General features: G+C 42.8%; 2 protein-coding genes across 8 annotated transcripts in view; both read left to right on the forward strand.

The window, feature by feature from the left end:
- Window positions 1-21553, forward strand: part of AMER3 (APC membrane recruitment protein 3) — a 71677-nt gene that overhangs the window by 2339 nt on the left and 47785 nt on the right. The window contains exon 1 of one of the 7 annotated variants that reach the window (XM_070242222.1): window positions 6912-6998. The exons of 3 other annotated variants lie outside the window; for them this stretch is intronic. The gene's annotated coding sequence lies outside the window, so the exon portion shown is untranslated. Of the gene's footprint in view, window positions 1-6911; window positions 6999-19130; window positions 19339-21553 lie in introns of those variants that run through there. 3 more of the 7 variants (XM_070242223.1, XM_070242221.1, XM_070242226.1) reach the window with 3 other exon arrangements.
- GPR148 (G protein-coupled receptor 148) lies at window positions 4526-8118 on the forward strand. The gene is given in 6 exon segments (XM_070241987.1): window positions 4526-4582; window positions 6999-7248; window positions 7251-7301; window positions 7304-7375; window positions 7378-7721; window positions 7723-8118. Coding segments are annotated over 6 exon segments (1170 nt in total).

The following is a 21553-nucleotide window of genomic DNA, read 5'->3' on the forward strand; positions in this document are numbered from 1 at the left end:
GAAGTGTGTTCAGGGACGCTGGGAGATGAGACGGCCTTTGGAGAGGACAGGGTGCTCAGCATCTGGGCTGCTACTGAGGGTGTTCAGGGGAGGGAATGGCATGTCTGCCACCAGGACAGATGCCTTTCCTGCCTCCCACATGTCATCTTAACAACTATGAGCATTCCCAGTTTGCAGGTGAGGAAACTGAATCAAAGGAAAAGCGAGCCTTACACAGGGAGCACAGGTCCAGGACTCAAGCCCAGGTCTGCTGGCAGTTTGTCCCCCTGTGTCCTGCTCCTGGTCGATCAGAGCCCTAACCATTACCCCACCTGCCCCAACTCCAAGCTGTTTCTAAGGCAGTGCAGAAGACAGCTCATGTTCAGCTTGGGCATGGGCCAGGGCTGCCAGGGAGGCAGGGCTGAGAGAAGCCCGCTCCCCTACACGGGCTCCCTGTGTACATGCCCTCCATGTGACCTGGGGTCACACAGCTCGTCCAGGCATCAGGCCTCAGATGGGACTATGTGCAGTGTTACCTTCCCTTTCCAGAATGAAGGGTACCCCTCCCCGACCTGCATGGTGTCAGAAACAGGAAAATTCTGACAAATGTGTGATTCCTCGTGATAGAACAGTCACACTTCTAGAGAAACAGCGCGTGTGCACATCCAGAGACTTGGTGGAGCCTCCTCATCGCTGCTCTGCTTGTAGTATAGTGGAAATGGCATAATGGCCATCAACAAGCAAAGGGGAAAGTGGTGATGTGCTCAGAGAATGGACTGCTTTGGGGCATCTTCATAGAATGGGCTAGATCTGTGTGGTAACAATGTTGGCCTGCAAGGTGTAATATTGAGTGAAAAATGTAATAGCAGAATAAAATGACAGTACAATACCAAACATGGAAATCAATACTGTATACAGTTTGTGGATCATACATTTGCAGTGAAAGTTCAAAAACATGAACAGGAGGAACACAGAGCGAATTCTGGGTAGGTGCTGCCCTAGGAAGGTAGGGAGGGGATGGACCAGAGGATAGTGACAAAGGAGACTGTTACCATATGTGAAATGTGTTGTTATATGAAAAAACATATTTATCTATAATGTATGTGTGTAATGTATGTGTATAACACATATTTTATAAAAAACATACATTTTATATATATTTATGTATATGTAAAATATTGAAATGTTACATAAAAATGATTGGAAGCAAATATGGTAAAATATGAACATTTGTTAATTCTGGATAGTGGATGCATGAGCATTTGTTAATTTGAATCTCTCTGCACTTTTCAATTTTTCAACATATTTAAAATAGTTCACAGTGATAACAAAAGAACAAAGTGTTGTATATTAATCTTTAAAATTAAATACGTGAACAAAATAAATTCCAAGTGTGAACTAAGTCATAAAGGAAGCAGCAGGCTAACACGATCGAAAGGACTGTGAGCCCACAGAAGGGGGCGGCTCGGGAGCAGCTGGAGGGATGAGCTGGTGGGCCAGGCCAGGAGACGGCCAGGGGTGGGCTGGCAGGGCAGACGTGGGCACGGGTGCTCAAGAGGGCGGCGGGCGGCTGCCATAGGGGAGGAGCAGTCACTGGGCTTCTTCAGCTGGGGCAGCTTTTCAGGGTGCTTTTCCAGGGCTTTTGGAACCTTTGGGAGGCTTCTGGAAGGGGATGGACATGATGGTCCGAAGAGAACTATGAGTATGGATTAAAGAGGCTTTTCAAAGGTGTCACCTGCTTGCTAAAATCCAATGAAATAAAACTTACTCACTACCCCAGTGAGTAAACGAACAAAGAGTTCCTCTGACTACCCTTTGGAGAAAGAGTGATGGACATGCTAGGATGTGGACAGGTGAGATGTCAGTCCACCATGAGGAGCAGGAGGCACTCAGGTGTGATGTGGGCAGTGAGGACCAAACACTGAGGTCTTCCTGCCCCAGCCTCCCGCACCGTCATCCATTTATTCACGCATCCCCAGATTCCCTGGGTAGGCGTGCTGAGCCAGCAGCCACCGTCGGAAGTGGGAACTGGGCATGGATGCAAACAAGACCGACCCTGCACTCAGGGAGCTCAGTGTGGTGGAGAGTCAGGCCAACAACTGAACACAGAGATAGAATAGTAGGGGCTACAGAAACTATCAGAATTTTAGTTTATGTTTCCTCAATATATGTTATTCAATTATAATGCAAATCTGGGTTTAACCAGGAGATGCAGACAACATTGCAACATTCTTTGATATGGATTGAAAATCCGCTAATTCAGAAGATGTCAATATGGTCAAGATCTCTAGGACCTCAAGGAAAGTTCCTGAAAAGCACTGTATCTACCGATGGAAAGGTCAATTCAGGACCCATCTTTGGAGGAGATTTCTCTTCTATAAATCTAAATCTGGCCCGTCACAAAGAGACCTCCTCCTGCTTCCAGGCCTGCTCCAGCCCATCTTCCATCTGCATGTCAGTTCCATCCTTGTAGATGATAAGTCTTGTCTCATCACTGCTGTTTCGGTTGCCTCCCTCCCTCCTTCTTGCCACAACAACATTGCCCACATGCAGGACCTTGGCAGTGCCAGGACCTTGATCCACCCAGCTCTGCTCAAGCTGAGTCTCTCACCTGCCGTTTCCTCCCCCTCTTTTTCAGTTGTTTAAATCCACTGGCCTTAAGGACGAGCCATTTTAATCCTCAGTCTGGCATTTACACGACCCCTCTGTGTGACAGGCACTGGGGGTGAGCCGGTGAACAGGACAGACTCAACTAGGTATAGCAAAGTTAGACGCGACAAACACAGGGAAACACTAAGACAAGTTGTGGTAAACGGTATAAAAGAAATAAAGGGCAATATGTGAGTATAAGACAGAGAACTGTGGTCCATTCTAGGGGTCAGGAGACATTTGCCAGAAGAGTCTTTCTAACTGACATCTGGCTGATATGCAAAGAGGGTAGCAATTTTCCCAGACAGCAGGGGTCATGCATCCTTTAAGGAGTGGAAAGAAGGCAAGGGAGCTGGAGCAGAAGGCTGAGCGGGGAGGGACAAGGGATGGGCTGCACTTGGTCTCATCTATCAGGACAAAGATCTTAGTCTATCTTGAGAGCAATGAGAAACCAGTGGAGAGTTTTATTTAACGTAGGAGCAACATGCTGATGATGTGATGTCACGGTGATGGTGACGTTGGTGAGGAGGAGGAAGATTTTGGTGATAGTGATGACGGTGATGATGGTGATGATGAGGATGGTGAGGAGGTTGATGATGGTGATAGTAATGATGACGTGGTGACAATAACGGTGATGATGTAGATGTGTTGACTGAGATGCTGATGGAAACGGTAATGATGATGAAGAGCCAGTAACAATGTCTACTAGGAAGGCAGAGGCAGGAAGACCATCCAGGAAACTAGTGGATTGAGGATGGAAACAACATGATTTGGAGTGAGACACACATGCTCTGCCACCTATTTGCTGAGTGACCTTGAGAAAATGCATTGACCTTACATGTGCCTCAATTTCCTCATCCTCAGAAGGGTTCCTGAAGATGAAACAATGTGTTAAAAAAGTGCCTGGCACCTAGTAGTTGCAGTATTAGTTCCCTTTGCTTCTCCCTGACACACATGCTCGCAGCCAGCCTGTGATAATGAGGGCCTGGGATGGAGGGTCCCTCCACTGCCTCATTCCTGTAGCCTGGTCACGTGACAAGGCTAGTTGCTGAGGGACATTGTATTGCTGCCAGGAGACCAAGAGGCCCTGTTTAGATCATTCCTTCCAACTGGCTGCCTGTGGGAGCAGCTGTGTGAGTTGGGGAGTCTCAGGGCCATCTCTGCCACCCACCATTGTGCACACCCTCATGCCTCTAAGCTTCATTCTGATACCACAGTAAGTAACTCCTGTCCCACTGCCAACTCTGGGAGACACAGCAGGGGGACTCTACATGTCTTGGGAAAGATGGCTTCTGACTTACCCTAAGTCTTCTTGCAATGTGACCTTAGGCAAGGCACTTTTAACCTCTCTGGGCCTCAGTTTCCCAGCTGGAAACCCTCTTGCCAGCTCTAGGCGCAGCGTGGTGCTCCTCTGGGTCACCAGGCCCATCCCTGCAGGCAGTAGATGCTCCACAGTGAGGCTGTGTGCTGTCACTCTTGGCTCACTCCTCCACAGGGGGCAGGACTTGGGAGCCTGTCCATTTGGCAGTTTGAATAGATTGGCATCGAGTCTTTCGACAGTTTCGGTTTATCTCTAGCTTCCTGGAGTGTGCTTTCTGGCTGGTCCTGGGACAGGGCCAGTCCAGCATCCTGAGGCTTTTTCAGCACCACAAATGGTGAAAATTTTATTTCCCAAGTGATACGTAGCCTCACTAACCTGCGCTGCACACCTGCCCTGTGCCGGCACACAGGTGGTCTCACGGAGCACCCGGCCAGCAGGTGGTCATGATGAGTGTCGAAAAGGGAGGGGGACAGAGCAGTTAAAAGTTGTGGGGACAATGGTCAGAAAGGGGCAGTGCCAGCTCATCCCCATGGTGGCCAGCACATTTCAACCTCCAAGCTGACCCCAGGGGACCCCATGCCTGTGCCGGTCCGCATCCCCAGGAAGGGCAGCTGGGATGCGTGCCCTGGGCAGGTGAGACAAGTAGGGTGCTTCAGATGCTCTGTGGGTCATAAAGTGACTCTCAAGTGTGTGGTGGACTCCTGCTCACACTTAGAGGCTCGCTCATCGTGGGAGTTACTCCCCTCATGTCTCCCTGGAGCTATTTCCTGTCACTGCTATCAGAAGGATTGAGCTCCTAGCCACGTTTTTACTGGGGGGTTGTCATTTAACGGGTGTCCCTCTCCCAGGGAACCTGCATTCTAGAAAAGGTACCAGCAGGGAGCAAGACTGACAGGCAGGGGCTGGGAGGGGCATTCTGCTGGGCTGACAGCAAGAGCGACCTGCCTCCAGCCCAGCTGTGTGGCAGGCAGGGGCCCCCTCAGAACACATGTGTGGGGCAGTGCTCTGTTCCTCTTTGGGCCTGGGGCCAGTAGAAGCGCAAGGGGACACGCTGGGGGGTGCCAGTCCTGGCAGAGGGCTGGGGAGGCATGGTCAGCCCTCTGGCATTGAGGAGGAAGAGGGGGGAAGAAAGTCCTTAGTCTCCACCGTATTCTGCCCTCAAGACACAGGCACTGCTGCTCCTCCTGCAGAGGCTGTAACAGACGCTCACAGAGGGTACATCCCTGGGCTGGGGGGCTATCTGGGGAGCAAGGCCTTTGGCTGGCGCTAAAGGGAGGAGTCACTCATGCTCTAGAAAAGGCCCTGTAGGTGAGAAGAACGAGTCAGGGGTCCGACTCCTAGGTCATCATGCCAGCTGTCCTCGCTCTCCCAGTGTGACAGCCCAGGGCCGCCAGCCTCTCTGGGTCACATCCCTTCACTTCACCCCAGACATGTGCAGGCCGAGAGGCTCAGTCCATGGGCACACTTAGGAAAGAAGCCTTCTGGCAGTGAGTGTCAGCTCCTGGGTAGCCCACCGCAGGCCTCCAGGGCAGGTGCGTTGTCATCATGGACCCCAGCTGGGACCATGGAAGGCCCGAGGGACAAAGTGATTCAACCGGGACCACACAGTTAACGAGAAGAGGCAGAGCCAGTTTCCTCTGAAGTCCTCAGATTCTGCACTGGTGAGAAAGAGAAAGGAGGCAGGCGGTGGGCACCCCATGTGGTCAGAAGCCCATGGCAGAGGGAGGACACAGGGTTCTGGTGTGTCACCCTCTGGTGCTGGTCCAGGTGGCATTCATGAATGCGAGGCTGTGCCGTCTCATGGCTCAGTGTCTAAAATTCCTGCCTCCTTCTGATCCTAAGAGCATTCTGCCTGTGCTCAGGAAAGCACTGGCTCCCTGGCAGGTCCAGCCCCAGGCTAGGCATGGCGTCAGGGCCGGGGCCTGGAGACGGGCTGTGCAGGGGACGGCAGGCAAAGGCCGCAGGGGGCAGGGTCTCGGGAGCACAGAGCAGCGAGCGCAGCTCTTTCTGTGGTCATAACCAGGGGATGTGTGGAATGGAGAATGCGGTGGGAGGTGAAGGCTCACGTGTACCGAGCATTTCCCTCAGGCTACACACTGCACTAGGTACGTTAGCTCTGGATCTTTGCAACATATCCGTGAAGTCTGCAGGGCCAGCATTCACGTTTTGGAGATAAAGCAACAAATGTAGAGAGGTGAGGGAAGCTTCTCAAGGCCGCACAGCAAGGCTCTCCAGTGCGGGCAGCCTGCTCGCCTGAGCTGGAGTACCACCCGCCAGCCTCTCCACTGTGGGCCCCAGCTGAGTGCACAGAACTTGGCACGGCCCTGGACAGCCCATGACATTCCAGCTGCATGAGCCTTCCATTCTCTTCTCTCTCCCCACCTTCCTCTCCTCCCCCGTAGCTTCTATCTGGCCTCTGTCTGCCAGGCCGTGGCAGGGAACTTCCCCCACAGAGGGATCTTACACAAGGGCAGCTGCGTGCTCTCCCACATGTGGTCCTGTGTAGAATGGGTGAGGGACATACACACATATACACGTGGGGTCACCCCGATCTGAGGGCTGTGGCCCAGGGCTCCGTGAGGAAGAGTGTGAGCATATCTGGGCACCTCCAGCCTGCCCATCTCCTGAGACCCCTATCATGTGCAACCAAAGACAGAGGCCAGGCCCTGTGCACAGCCAGGCAATCCTAGCTCGCAGGCACCTGCCCTTCCCTTCTGGCAGGACGGCCTGACTCTGAATCCAATGTGCTGAGCATTCATGGTACACTCCTTGCTAGCCAACCAGACAGGTTTGGGGGACATTTATCAAGAAGTCAGTGACTAACCAGTCATGGCAATGGGCTGATGTATTTAGGTATACCAACACACACATGCAGGCAGGACAGCCAGCAGAGATGTGCATGAATGGGAGAGGCCATGTGTGAGCAGAGGTTTGCATTGTTGTTTCTATTTTTGTTCCACAGTCATTCCTAAGGCCTGCCTGAGCCCAGCATCTCTGCTGAGGAGTGGTGCCATCAGGGCCACTGCAGGGGACAGCCACCTCTGGGCAGGTACAGAACCAACCACCGGTGACAAAGCTTGCCACTGCTTCCAGGAAGCATGGGGGCCAGTGGGCACCTTGCCCCTTGGGCACCACAGCCTGACCAGACTCTGGCTGACTCACCAGCAAGCCCTCCTGCACACCCCAGGCAGCTAGCAGTGCCTCCGTGAGCCTCAGGGACCTCAGCATGCCAGTATCTGTGCTGCTCTGCCTCACCCTTCCCTCGAGCCTCCCGGCTGCAGCTGAGCTGGCTCCAAGCCCCCAGTGACCACCCTGCAGAGCCAGAGGCTGAAGCAGGAGCCCCACTGTCTGCTGTGGCTGATGTCCTGCTCTCAGATCTGGCCTACATTGTCATCCACATGCTCATCTCCTCCAGCAACCTGGGCAGCAAGGCCTGGGCTGCATCACCTGTGGTGTTCTCATAGACGCTGTCGGCGCTGCCCAAAGCAGCACCACACTGTCCTTCATGGCCACTGTGCTACACACCTGCCTGGCAGTCACTCATCCTCTGCACTCACTCTCCTTCATGCCCTGTAAGGCAGCCTGGAAGGCAGTAGACCTCATCTGGCTGGTGGCCTGCTTCTTCCTTACATTTCTCATTTGGCTCAGGGGGTGGCAGGATGCCAGGTGGGAGGAGCGAGGGACCTCATGTATCTTGCAGCTGAGCCTGGGCACGGAGCTAGGCTGTGGCTCTCTGGTCACTGTCACCCACACTTGGATCTTGTGCTTTCTGTGCGAGTTGTCTATGCACAGCTCTCACCACCTACTGCTTCTGGAGGATCTACACAGAGGCCAGGACTCCAGGTGTCTGGGTGCAGGGCTATTACTGGACCAGAGGCACCCTGCTTGACCACACACTGCTAACCACACTGTACGTTAGCCCAGTGGTAGTGTTTCCCTTGGACACTGTGCTGACCAAGCTCCACCACACTGGTGCCAGGCCTCAGGCATGGCTCATGGCAGCCAACAGTGCAGTGCTCATGGTGCTTCCCCATGTCACGCTCCCACATCTGCACACACTCTTGCCACTCGCAGCTGCCGGAGAGCATCTGGGGCCACTTCTCATCAGGAAACACAGTGACAGCTTCACCATTTCTCAGAGCTACAGGCTTCACAGTCTGGCAGTCTGAGGTTAAAAATTACATGTTGGATGCACCAGCATCCAATTATGGCCAACTCCTCAGAACTGTGAAATATAATTGTGGAACAGGACATTTAAGATGACCTCAATTGATGTTTTTCAACATTTCAACAGTTTTTAGGTAGAGAAATCTCTCTTTTATTGCTATTGAAACCCTACTTGAAAAAGGAAGGAAGTAAATGTGACTCAGCAGAGCTCTGGTCAAAGTGAGGGTGAGGTCCTGGCCTGTGCTCTCCAGCGGCTTCCTCTGCACCCACCGTGCCATTGACGGAGTGCCGTTGCTGGCAGACACACAGAAGCCAAAACGGTGCTGAAAGCTGGAACCTGGGAAGTAAGCAGCAGGTCTGCTGAATCGGGGACCATGAGCCTCCAGTTTGGCAGCTGCTCACACTGTGGGAGGGAGGCGAGCAAACCTAGGGCCCACCTATAGGGATGAGTTTCATGGAAACATCTATATAGCTGGGACCCCAAAAGATACAGTGTCAGAACAAGGACAAGTGACGACTATGAGAACAGCAAGGGAACTTGCCTGCCTTGATATTGGTGCCATGCAGAAGAGGAAGAAAATTCCTTGAGAATTTTTAAGCAGAGGCTATCCTTCAGAAAGGATTAGAGCTAGGTTTCAAACTATTTAGTGGTCAAAAAACCCTGCTTTGTGGCTGGTGTGGTTCTTCTGAAGGATCTGAGCTTCCACTCAGGCCTCAAAGAATTTCCACAGTAAAAGAACCTCAGAGAAGATGAGTGGCACTTAGTCAAACCCACAAAGCCACACAGGGAAATTAGGCATCACTAATGAGAGTGAGAAAGAACAAGCCAACAGCATCACACTCCAGCTGTGTGAATCATCAGATACTTGGTTAATACAAAAGTGTTCAATATGTTTTAAGACAGAAAAAACAACATGAAAATATGAGCAATGTGGGGCTGGCCCTGTGGCATAGTAGTTAAGTTTAGAAGAGGCAGAAGTTCACAGGTTTGGATCCTGGATGTGGACCCACACCACTCGTCAGCCACTCTGTGGCAGCATCCCACATAGAAAGTGAAGGAATGTTGGCACAGGTGTTAGCTCAGGGCCAATCTTCCTCAGCAAGAAAAAAAATATGAGTGAGGAATGATATATTTTTAAAATAACCAAACAGCTGAGGAAAAAGATTAGATAGAACTTTTAGAAATAAAAAGTCTAATAATTAGAATGGCAAAAGCTAGGCTAGATTTTATATGGGTTAAACAGTGTATTAGACACAACTGGAGAGAGATTTTGCAAACTGGAAGATAGGTTCGAATAAATTTTCTAAAATTCAGCCCAGAGGGACAAAGAGATGAAAAATATAAAAAAGAGATTAAGAGACCTTGAGGCTAGAATAGAAAATACTAACTTACAGCTAATTTGGGAATATTATAGAGAAAATGTGGAAGGGAAATATTTGAAGAGATAATAGCTGATAATTTTTCAGAATTGTTGGAATATATCAAACCTTAAATCCAAGAACTCCAACCAGTTACAAATAAGATAAATGACAAATAGTCCACCTGAAGCACATCATGTGAAACTGAAGGAAACCAAAGACAAAGACAAGATATTTAAAGCTGGCAGAGGTAAAGGAAAAGGAACAGGAATTAAACTGATAGCTGACTTCTAAAAAAGCAGTGGGAGCCTGAAGTAACGAAAATAATATGGTCAGTGTGATTAGAGACAGGAACGTTGACCTAGAATTCTATATACAGGAAAACGATCTTTTCAGAGAGCAAAATAAAGACAAAATAGAACACAAAATCTGAAAGACAAAATTCCTAGCAACACACATTAAAGAAATTTTAAAGGATGTATTTTTGGCACAAGGAAAATTGTTCCAGATGGAAGGTTTGAGATGTATGAAGAAATGGTGAGAAATAAACATTGAAAACTATGTGCATAAATTTGAACAATCATGGTCTGGTTGACTGTATAAAAGCAATAAAAATATCTAATTTAGGAGTTTAGAAAAAAGAAAAAATATTGTACAAAAATAGCACATGAGTTGGGAGGTATAATGCACCTCGATCATTTCAAAGCTCTAGCAGTCCTCAGGAGGAGGGCAGAAATACTAAGACTTTGCAGAGAAGCATGTTAGAATGCCTGAGGCAACCACTAACAGACTAGACAGAGAAGGTAACTTTCTAAATAATCTATGGAACAAATGAAATGAGTAAGAGAAAAAATAACCCAAAATAAGGCAAGAAAGGAAAAAGTATACAGAAAAGTCAGGACAAATAGCATAAAATAATATGATAGAATCCAAACCACAAATTTAAATGTACTAAAACAATAAATTTAAATGGACTAAAATTTGATGATGGGAAGACTAATGTCAGTTTTCTTTTAAATCAATATATGTAATTTGTAAGAGATAGCCCTAAATAAACAAGAGGGAATGCTTGAAGTAAAAAGATATGAAAGCAAATATTCATTAAATGTAGTCTAATAGAAGAGAGAAAGTTGACTTTAAAGCAAAAAAAGCATTATTAGAGTAAAGAGAGTTGCTGCATAATGAGATAAGGATCCCTTTATCAGAAGGATAGAAAAATTAACACACCTAATAACAGAGGCTGAAAATTTATAAAGCAAAAATTAACAAAATTATGAGGAGAAATTAACAAATCAACCCCGGTAGAGAAGAATTTTAAGAACATCTCTTCCTAATTGATAGATCAAGCAGACAAAATAAATAAGGATGTAGAATTTTGAACAACACAACTGTCAAGCCTGATCAAATGGACAAATTTAGAATATGTCACTCAACAATTGGAGAATACACAGTATATTTAAGCATGCCTGGAATTATTAATAAAAATGACTAGATCCTACTCTGTTAAGCAAGTCTAAGTAAATTTCAAAGAATATATACAAACCACAATGTCTGAGTCCAGTGCACTTAAGTTAGAATTAAACAATAAAAAATAATGAAATAAAATATGCTTGGAAATTTAGAAACCACAGATCTAAGCAACTCATAGACCAAAGACTAATTAATTAATAAAGGAAATTAGAAAATGTTTAGAATTGAATGATGTTAAAAATATTTCATATCAAAATTTATGACATGCCAGCAGAATTCAGAGGAAAATGCATAGTCATATATGGTCTATTCAAAAGGAAAAAGGCTCAAAATTAATGAGCTAGGATCCAGATTAAGAAATTGAAGAAAGAACAACAGGTATATATCAGATAGCTATGGCTGCGTCTCATAGCATCTTTACAAATATGATTAAGGATTCTGAAAAGGGAGGGTTGTCCTGGATTGTCTGGGTGGGCCCAATGCAATCACAAAGGTCCTTACAGGGAAATAAGGAGGCAGGAGAGTGAGAGAAGTAATGACAGAAGCAAGGGTCAGAGAGAGGGAGATTTGAAAATGCTACGCTTTGAAAATGGAGAAGGGGCCACCAACCAAGGAATCTGGGTGATCTGTAGAAGTGGAAAAAGGCAAGGAAATGCATTCTCTACTAGAGCCTCCGGAAGGAACAGCCCTGATATCATCTAGATTTTAACCCAATAAGACCCATTTCTGACCTCTGATCTTCAGAACTGTAAGATAATAAATCTGTACTGTTTTTAACAACTAAGTTTTTGGTAATTTGTTACTGCATCAATGGGAAACTAATACAGTGGGTTTGGTTTGGATGGCTCTTCTCTGCTCCCCAAAATGTCCCGTCTACCACAGGTTAACCGGGGCAGTTCACACAGCAGTGGAAGTTTCCAAGAGAACAAAAGTGCTCAGATGCTTGGCTGTGGCACACCATTACTTCCGCCGCATTCTGCTGGATCAAGAAGAGCACAGCACCACATGCAAGGGGTGAAACAATAGACTCTACCTCTTGACAAGAGGAGCTCCAAATCACATCGTAAGGGATGGAATGTCTTCATAAGAGCAATACTGAGAAGAAAAATTCGAGGGGGGAAAATATTAGGCTTATTGTAGTGATCTGTAACTACCTTGGAAAACAACAAGGTTGAAGATGCCCTTACTCTGTGACCCAGCAACTATATTTCAAGCTAGAGTCCCTAGAGAAACACTTGTCCAGGTACTCCATGTTTATAGCAGCACTGTTACTATTAGCTAAAAATGGAAAACAACCCAAATGACCAGGAATAAGAGAATGAGTAAATGCATTATGGAATATTCACACAATGGAGTACTAGACAGCATTGAAAAACAAATAAATAGGTACACATCAACACGGATGAATCTCGTAAGTATACTGTTATTGGAAAAAGGCAAGTCACAGAAGAATACATCCTTTCTGGTTCCATCAATAGAAAGTACAAAGAAATGGGGAAGCTTAAACAACGTGAAGTTTAGGAATACATGCTTATGTGGGGAAAGTATAAAAGATAGAGAATGTGATCAACACAAAATTCAGCAAAAGGTTATTTCTATGTGGGAGGGAGGAAGATGTGATAGGGCACAACCAGGTACTTCTGAACTATGGTTAAAATATTTTATAAGTAGGATCTACAGTGTTTGTTCCACTTGTTATATTTAAAATTACGTACGGTTTAGATATGCTGTTTAGTGTATAATGTGTCCCAACCAAAGCAATTAATAAAATAGACAAACTACAGTCTCTTCTTCCTCACCCTCCCATCTTTCCACCTCCCTTTGCCTATGAGAAGGTAAACACCTACAGAGGGGAAGGAATGTGCTCAAGGTCACATAACCGTGTACTGAAGACAAGACTTCTGGCTCTCCAGCTCCTGACCGTGTAACTTGCTGGTTTTAGAAGGCCAACAGTTAGTCTGTCAGTGTGGTGGCACTGAGCTTGACTCCCAGGCATGCTCCTCTTCAGTCCTGGTCAAGAGCATAAACTTGTCCTGGGCAACTGTTGTTGGTTGTTATTGGTCCAGAGGTGAGCATGTATCCTAACTTGTCCATCAATGGTGGGAAAGTCTTAGACCAGGAGACAAAACTCTCTCATCTGTGAGCTCAATGGAACCCATCTGTGGACACCAGAACAACAGAGTTCTGAGCTCTCTTGATACGTTTCAGGAAGCTGGAACATCCAGATACTGCTTCCCCTCCCTTACAGCTGGTCCTGCTAGGGTGGGCACATGACTCAGGCCTGCTCAGTGAGATGCCCCCACCCCAGAACTGGAATCAGGAGCCAGTGACAACAGAAGCAGAGATGGGAAGAGCATTTGGCTGCAACATCATCTTCCTGGGCAGCAAAGACCATCCTGTGCCTATGCTTTGTGGTCAGTGGTGCAGACCACTGCCCCATCTAGCCAGTGGCAGGGATGGGGCCATGGTTAGGGCTGGGCTATAGCTACATGGCCTCTGAGCCTGGTTCTGCAGGCCTGCTGGCAATTCTGAGACCTACGCAGGAACTTTCAGTGCATTTTTTCTCTGGATGAACCAGCCAGAGGAGTGTTCTGTTGCTTGTGACTAAGAATATGGATTTACGCAGAATTTGGTACCAGGAAATGGAGGTGTTATAAGATACAGGTTTAAACAAGAGCAAAGAAGACTTGAAGGCTTGGAAACTGTCCTGAAGATTCTACATATAAACTGGACAATTACCCCTACCAATTTATAAATTTAACATAATCCCAATCAATATTTATAACAATATTGCTCTTATGAAAAAAATGATGAACAAGGATAACCAGGAATATTCTGAAAAAGAAGAATAATGAGTGAGCACCAGTATTACCAGAGATAAAGAGCAATGTGGTACTAGGACATGAACAGTCAGGAGAAGAGAACAAAACAGAAAGTCCAGAAATAGTTCTAAATCCTATGACATGCAAGTTATTAAGCTATTGTCTCTCAGCAGAAACTCACTGTTTATACTTCTCTTTGTGACGCTGGGGCTGGGGACCACACTCTCCTTTGCCAGCTAGTCTCCTATTAAGGTCTGCCGAAAAGGTTCACTAGAGAGAGACTAGAGGGCAAGAGGGGGGATTAGATACTGATCCTTCCAGTTTTGCTCCCTGTTCTTATCTGCATCACCTCAACAACAGACCTTCACCTCAGCAGCAGAAATTGGGTCCACTCTTTCAGATTCTCTTTCTTTGTGGTCCCTCAGAAGTGCCTGCACCAGCCACACAGCACCTCTTCCTCAGAGGTCTGAGTTTCAGTGACACAAAACCCATTCTCTGAGCCTCTGGATTCTGATAACCTCAACTGCTTCTCTTTGTCCACAGTCCTTGGGGGGAACCTGCTTCTTTCAGTCATTGTCCCTGTTATTCTCTCAGGGTCCACTCCCACATATTTAAACTTGTTTACACAATTTCTTATATTCAATTATTTATGTTAAAATAATTAGTGTGGTTTTGTTTTTCTGACTGGTCCCTGACAGGTACTAAATGATAGATAGATAGATGGATGGATGGTAAAAGCACCATTTCATATCAGTGGAAAATGATGGATTATTTAATCAATCATATTAGGACACCTGGGAGGCCATCTAGATAAAAACAAATTTCACATGAAACAAATATTTAAATATAAAAATAAAACCATAAAAGGTAGTAGAATTTGTTATAATCTCAGAGTGGGGAAGACCTTTCTAAATGGGATACCGAACTCAGAAGTGTTACAAGGAAGTTAATACTTACAAGGAAGTATTAATTGATTTACCCATCTAAAACTATAAAATTCTACAAAAAGAAAAAATTCCGTAAGTGAAGTAAAAAGATAAATAGAGAATTGTAATAAAATATTTGCCACTGCTATCAAAAAGGGCTAGTTTCCTTAAAATATAAAGTCAATAAGTTTAAAGGTAAATAGCCAATTAAAATTGCCAAAGCAATACACAGAGTCCTCACAAAAGGAAATAGTCATGGTTCATAAACATATGAAAACGCACTTGACCTCACTCATAAAATAGAAATGAAAAATAAAACCACAGAGACATAATATTTCTCACTTATTGATTTGGTAAAAATCCAGTAAGTTTAAGAATACTTTCTGTTGACAAGAGTGTGATAAGCATAGCTTGTGAGAATGTCAATTGTTCTAACCTCTGGGGAGGGCAATTTGCAATAACTAACAATGTTTTAAATGCACAGAGTAATAACTCTGTGCTAGATACCATATCGTCTTGCCCATTTTACAGATTAGGAAAGTGAAGCACAGAGAATTTAAACACTTTCTGCAATATCACAGATCTAATAAGTGGTAGACAGTAAGGAGATTGAAACAGAAATCAGAAACCTCCCAAAAAATAAGACTTCAGGACCAGATGGCTTCCCTGGTGAATTCTACAAACATTCAAAGAAGACTTAATACCTATCCTAATCAAACTCTTCCAAAAAATTGAAGAGGAGGGGAGGCTTCCTAACTCATTCTATAAAGCCAATGTTACTGTGATACCAAAACCAGACAAGAATAACATGAAAAAAGAAAATTAGAAGTCAATATCACTGATGAATATTGATGCAAAAATCTTCAACAAAATACTGGCAAATCAAATACAACAATACATTAAAAAGATCATACACCATCACCAAGTGGGATTTATTCCAGGATGGTTCAACATCCACAAATCTATCAACATGATACACCACATTAAAAAAATGAAGAATAAAAATCACATGATCATCTCAATAGATACAGAGAAAGCATTTAACAAGATACAGCATCCATTTGTGATAACTCTGAATAAAATGCATATGGAAGGAAAGTACCTCAACACAATAAAGGCCATATATGACAAACCCACAGCCAGTATCATTCTCAATGGAGAAAAACTGAAAGCTATCCCTCTAAGACCAGCAACCAGACAAGGATGCCCACCCTCACCACTCTTATGTAACGGTGTTTTGGAAGTCCTAGCCAGAGCAATCAGGAGAGAAAAAGAAATAAAACGGTTCCAAATTGGAAAGGAAGATATGAAACTGTCACTATTTGCAGATGACATGATTTTATATGCAGAAAACCCTAAAGAATCCACAAAAAAACCTTAGAAATAATAAACAAAATGGTAAAGCTGCAGGATACAAAATCAACATACAAAAATCAGTTGAGTTTCTATACACTAACGAGGTAGCAGAAAGAGAAATTATGAATACAATCTCATTTACGATTGCAACAAAAAGAATAAAGTATCTAGGAATAAACTTAACCAAAGAGGTAAAAGAGCTGTATCCTGAAATTATAAAATATTGTTGAAAGAAATTGAACAATACACAAAGAAATGGAAAGGTATTCCATGCTCTTGGGTTGGAAGAATTAACATAGTTAGGAAGTCCCTTACTTCCTAAAGCAATCTGCAGATTCAGTGAAATCCCTATCAAAGTTCCAATAACATTTTTCCCAGAAATAGAACAAAGAATGCTAAAATTTATATAAAACAACAAAAGACCCAGAATAGACAAAGGAATCCTGAGAAAAAGAACAAAGCTGGAGATATCACTCCCCCAGTTTCAAAATATACTACAAAGCTATAGGAACCCAAACAGCATGGTACTGGCACAAAAACAGACACACAGATCAATGGAAAAGAATTGAGAGCCAAGAAATAAACCCACATATCTACGGACAGCTAACTTTTGACAAGGGCGCCAAAAACATACAATGGAGAAAGAAAAGTCTCTTCAACAAGTGGTGTTAGGAAAACTGGGCAGCCACATGCAAAAGAACGAAAGTAGACCATTTATCTTACACCAAGCACAAAAATTAACTCAAAATCGATTAAAGACTTGAATGTAACACCTGAAACCATGAAACTTCTAGAAGAAAACATAGGCAGTATACTCTTCAACATCAGTCTTAGCAGCATATTTTCAAATACTATGCCTGACTGGGCAAGGGAAACAGTAGAAAAAATAAGCAAATGGCACTACATTAAACTAAAAAGCTTCTGCACAGCAAAGGAAACCATCAACAAAATGAAACAACAAACTAACAATTTAGAAGATATTTGCAAACCACATATCTAAGAGATTAATCTCTAAAATATATAAAGAATTCATGTATCTCAACAACAACAAAACAAACAACCCAATTTAAAAATGGGCAAAAGTTCTGAACAGACTTTTCTCCAAAGAAGATATCAAAATAGTCAAAAGGCACATGAAAAGATGTTCAACATCATTAACTATCAAGGAAATGCAAATCAAAACTACAAAGAAATATCACCTCACACCTGTCAGAATAATTAACAAGACAGGAAACAACAAGTGTTAGAGAAGATGTGGAGAAAAGGGAACCCTCGTACACTGCTTGTGGGAGTGCAAACTGGTGCAGCCACTATGGAAAACAGTAGGGAGATTCCCCCCAAAATTAAGTATAGAACTACCATATGATCCAGCTATTCCACTTCTGGATATTTATCCAAAGAACATGAAAACATGAAAGCATAAAGATACTTGCACCCCCATGCTCTTTGCAGCATTATTCACAGTAGCCAAGACTTGAGGCAACCTAGGTGCCCATCAAGGGACGAATGGATAAAGATGTGGTATATACACACAAATGAATACTTAGTCGTAAAAAATTATAAAATCCGGCCATTTGTGACAACATGGATGGAACTTGAGGGTATTATGCTAAGCGAAATAAGTCAGATGGAGAAAGTCAGATACTGTATGATCTCACTCATAAACAGAAGATAAAAACAAAGACAAACAAGCACATAGAGACAGAGATTGGATTAGTGGTTACCATAGGGGAAGGCGGAGGGAGGAGGGTGAAAGGGGTGATTATGCACATGTGTGTGGTGATGGATTGTAATTAGTCTTTGGGCAGTGAGCATGATGTAATCTACACAGAATTCAAAATATATTAGGATGTACAACTGAAATTTATACAATGTTATAAGCCAATGTTACTGCAATAAAAAGAAAATAAAAAAAGAAAAAGTAAATGTAAATAAATAAATCTAATAGCTCAATCAGAGTGTAATAAAAGATAGGCTTTCTGATCTAAGAATCTAACCCTCTAGGAAATAAGAATGTATTTAAATGAACTCCTAAAAAGAAAAAGTAGGTATTTAGTTAAAAAATAATAATAATAAGTGGTAGAATTGGGAGTCAAATTCAGGGAGTCTGGCACTAAATGACATACTCACAAATACTATACCATATGAGTGTTTTACTCACACACATGACCCAGGTATTCTAGTCTTAGTTATTTATCCTACAGCTATAATTGCATATGCACATGTTATATATGTATGTATGTATGTATTTGTGATATAATTCACCCACAACATTGCAAGTGTTTAAGGTGTACAACATGTTGATTAGATACATTCATATATTGCTATATGATTACCAATACAGCTTTAGCTAACACCTCTGTCACAACACATAATTATTATTTCTTTTTGTGGTGAGAACATTTAAGATCTGGTCTCAGCAATTTTGCAGTATATAATACAGTACTGTTAACTGTAATCACTGTGCTGTGCCTTAGATCTCCAGAAATTACTTTCTTCTAGTTGCCAGTTTGTACCCTTTAACAACCTCTTCCCAATTTCTCCACCCTGCAGCCCTGGTAACCAACATTCCCTTCTCTGTTTCTACAACTTCATCTCTTTTGAATTCTACACATGGGTGTTATCATACAATTTTGGTCTTTTCTTTGTCTAACTTATCTCACTAAACATAATGTCCTCAAGGTCCATTCATGTTGTTTCAAGTGGCAGAACTTTCTTCTTTTTTATAGCTAAATAATATTCCTTGTGTGTATGTGTATACGTGTGTGTGTATGTGTCTATACCACATTTTATTTATCTATTCATCCATTAAAAAACAAAATTCAACTGAGTAAATTTGAAGATTTAATAGACTTCGTTAAATGATTCATGAATCAGGCAGCATCTCATCTGGCAAGCAGAGAGATCCTTAGGGATTACAAAACATGGAAGGCTTTTATAGTAAGGAGGGTGGGACAAGCACAGGAAGTTGTCAGCAAGGAAACAATGAAAGTTCATTGGAGGAAAGCAAAAGTTCAGGTGATGACAGCTTCCCGTTGGCTGCGCTGCAGCATTTTCCATTGGTTGGGCTTGTTGCTGGGCAACAAGGAAGTCTTGGAGTTAGGAAGGCCTGTAGAGGGAGCTCTCACAACGTACAACTTGTGGTCAATTATAGACCCCAAAAGAAAGAGATTAGTTACTGACACCAACAGGAATACATGCACCTTGCACTCCCAAACGATAAGTGCAACTAATTTACTACTCCAGTAGGAGAAAGAAAGACTTCCTTCTTGCCCAGCAACAAGCCCAGGTAATGGAAAATGTCTTCTTTAATCTATTTTAAGTTAATTTTTGTGGGTGGTCTAAGATAGGGTTTCAATTTCTTTTTTTTTGCATAGGATTGCCCAGTTTTCCCAGCACCATTTATTGTAGAGACTTTCCTTTCCCCATTGAGTATTCTTGACTCCCTTGTTAAATATTAATTGCTTGTATATGCAGGGGTTTATTTCTGGGCTCTCTATTCTGTTCCACTTGTCTGCTTGTCTATTTTTATGCCAGTACCATACTGTTTTAGTTACTATAGCTTCGACATATAGTTTGAAATCAGGAAGTATGATGCCTCTGGCTTTGCTCTTGTTTCTCATGGTTGAGTTTGGCTACTCAGGGTCTTTTGTGGTTCCAAACAAATTTTAGGATTATTTTTTCTATTTGTGTGAAAAATGCCATCGGAATTTTGATAGGAATGCATTGATTTATAGAAGGTCTTGGATAGCCTGGACATTTTAACAATATTAATTCTTCTGATCCATGAACATGGGTTATATTTCCATTTGTTTGTGTCTACTTCAATTTCTTTCATCAAAGTCTTGCAGTTTTCATCGTACAGAGCTTCACTTCCTTGTTAAATTTATTCCTAAGTATTTTATTGTTTTTGTTGCTATTGTGAATGGGATAGATATTTATTTTTCAGGCATTTCATTGTTAGTGTATGAAAAAGCAGTTGATATGCAGTTGATATCTGTATGTTGATTTTATATCCTGCAACTTTACTGAATTTGTTGATTAGTTCTAACATTTTTTGATGGAATCTTTAGGATTTTCTGTATAAGATCATATCAACTACAAATAACAACAATTTTACACCTTTTCCTATTTGGATTCTTTTTATTTCTTAGTCTTGCCTTATTGTTCTAAGACTTCCACTGCTATGTTGAATAAGAGTGGTGAGAATGGGCACCCTTGTCTTGTTCCTGATTTTAGAGGAAAAGCTTTCAATCTTTCACCATTGAGTAGGATGTTAGTATATTGAGGTATGTTCTTTCTACACCCAATATGCTGAGAGGTTTGTTTTTTATCATGAACGTATGTTGTATTTTGTCAAGAACTGTCTGAGTCTATTGAAATGATCATATTTATTTCATTTCATTCTGTTAATGTGGTGTATCACATTGATTGCTTTGCAGATGTTGGAGCATCCTTGAATTCCAAGGATAAATACCACCTGGTCATTCTGTATGATTTGTTTAATGTATTATTGAACTCAGTTTGCTAATATTTTTTGAGAATTTTTGCATATGTATTCATCAGGAATATTGGTCTATAGTTTTCTTTTTTTGTAGTGTCCTTATCTGAGTTTGGTATCAGGGTAATGCCTGCCTTGTAAAATGAGTTAGAGATTGTTCCTTCCTCTTCAATTTTTTGGAAAAGTTTGAGAAAGATTGGCATTAATTTTTCTTTAAATGTTTGGTAAATTCACCAGTGAAGCCATCTGGTCCCAAACTCCTCTGTGCTAGGAAGTTTTAGATTACTGATTCTATATCCTTACTCATTAGTGGTCTGTTTGGATTTTCTATTTCTTCATGCTTCAGTTTTGGTACATTGTATGTTTCTAGTAATTTATCCATTTCTTGTAGGTTATCCAATTTTTAGGCATATAACTCATAGTAGGCACAGTTCATAGTAGTCTCATATAATCCTGTGTATCTCTGTGGTATCACTTGTAATGTCTCCTCTTTCATTTCTGATTTTGTTTATTTGAGTCTTCTCCTTTTTTTTTCTTAGTCACTTAAAGGTTTGTCAATTTTGTTTATTTTTTTTTGAAAAACCCACTCAGTTTTATTAATCTTTTCTATAATTTTTCTGGTCTCTATTTTATTTATTTCTCTCCAGTCTTTATTTCCTTCCTTTACTAACTTTGAGCTTAATTTCTTCTCTTTTTTTACTTCCTTGAGGTGTAAGTTAGGTTGTTTTTTTGAAATCTTTCTGTTCTCTTAATATATGCATTTATTACTATAAATGTCCCTCTCAGGACTAGTTTTGCAGTATCCCATAGCTTTTTGTGTGTTGTGTTTTTATTTTTATTTGGTTCAAGATATTTTTTGATTTTCCTTTTGATTTATTCCGTTACCCATTGGTTGTTTAGTTTCCACGTGCTTGTAAATTTTCCAGCTCTTCTCTCATTGTTGATTTCTAGTTTAATATCATCATGGTCAGAAAAGATACTTGGTATTATTTCAATCTTCTTA

Source organism: Equus caballus, chromosome 18 (assembly GCF_041296265.1).
Source record: "Equus caballus isolate H_3958 breed thoroughbred chromosome 18, TB-T2T, whole genome shotgun sequence".
Classification (NCBI taxonomy): Eukaryota; Metazoa; Chordata; class Mammalia; order Perissodactyla; family Equidae; genus Equus; species Equus caballus.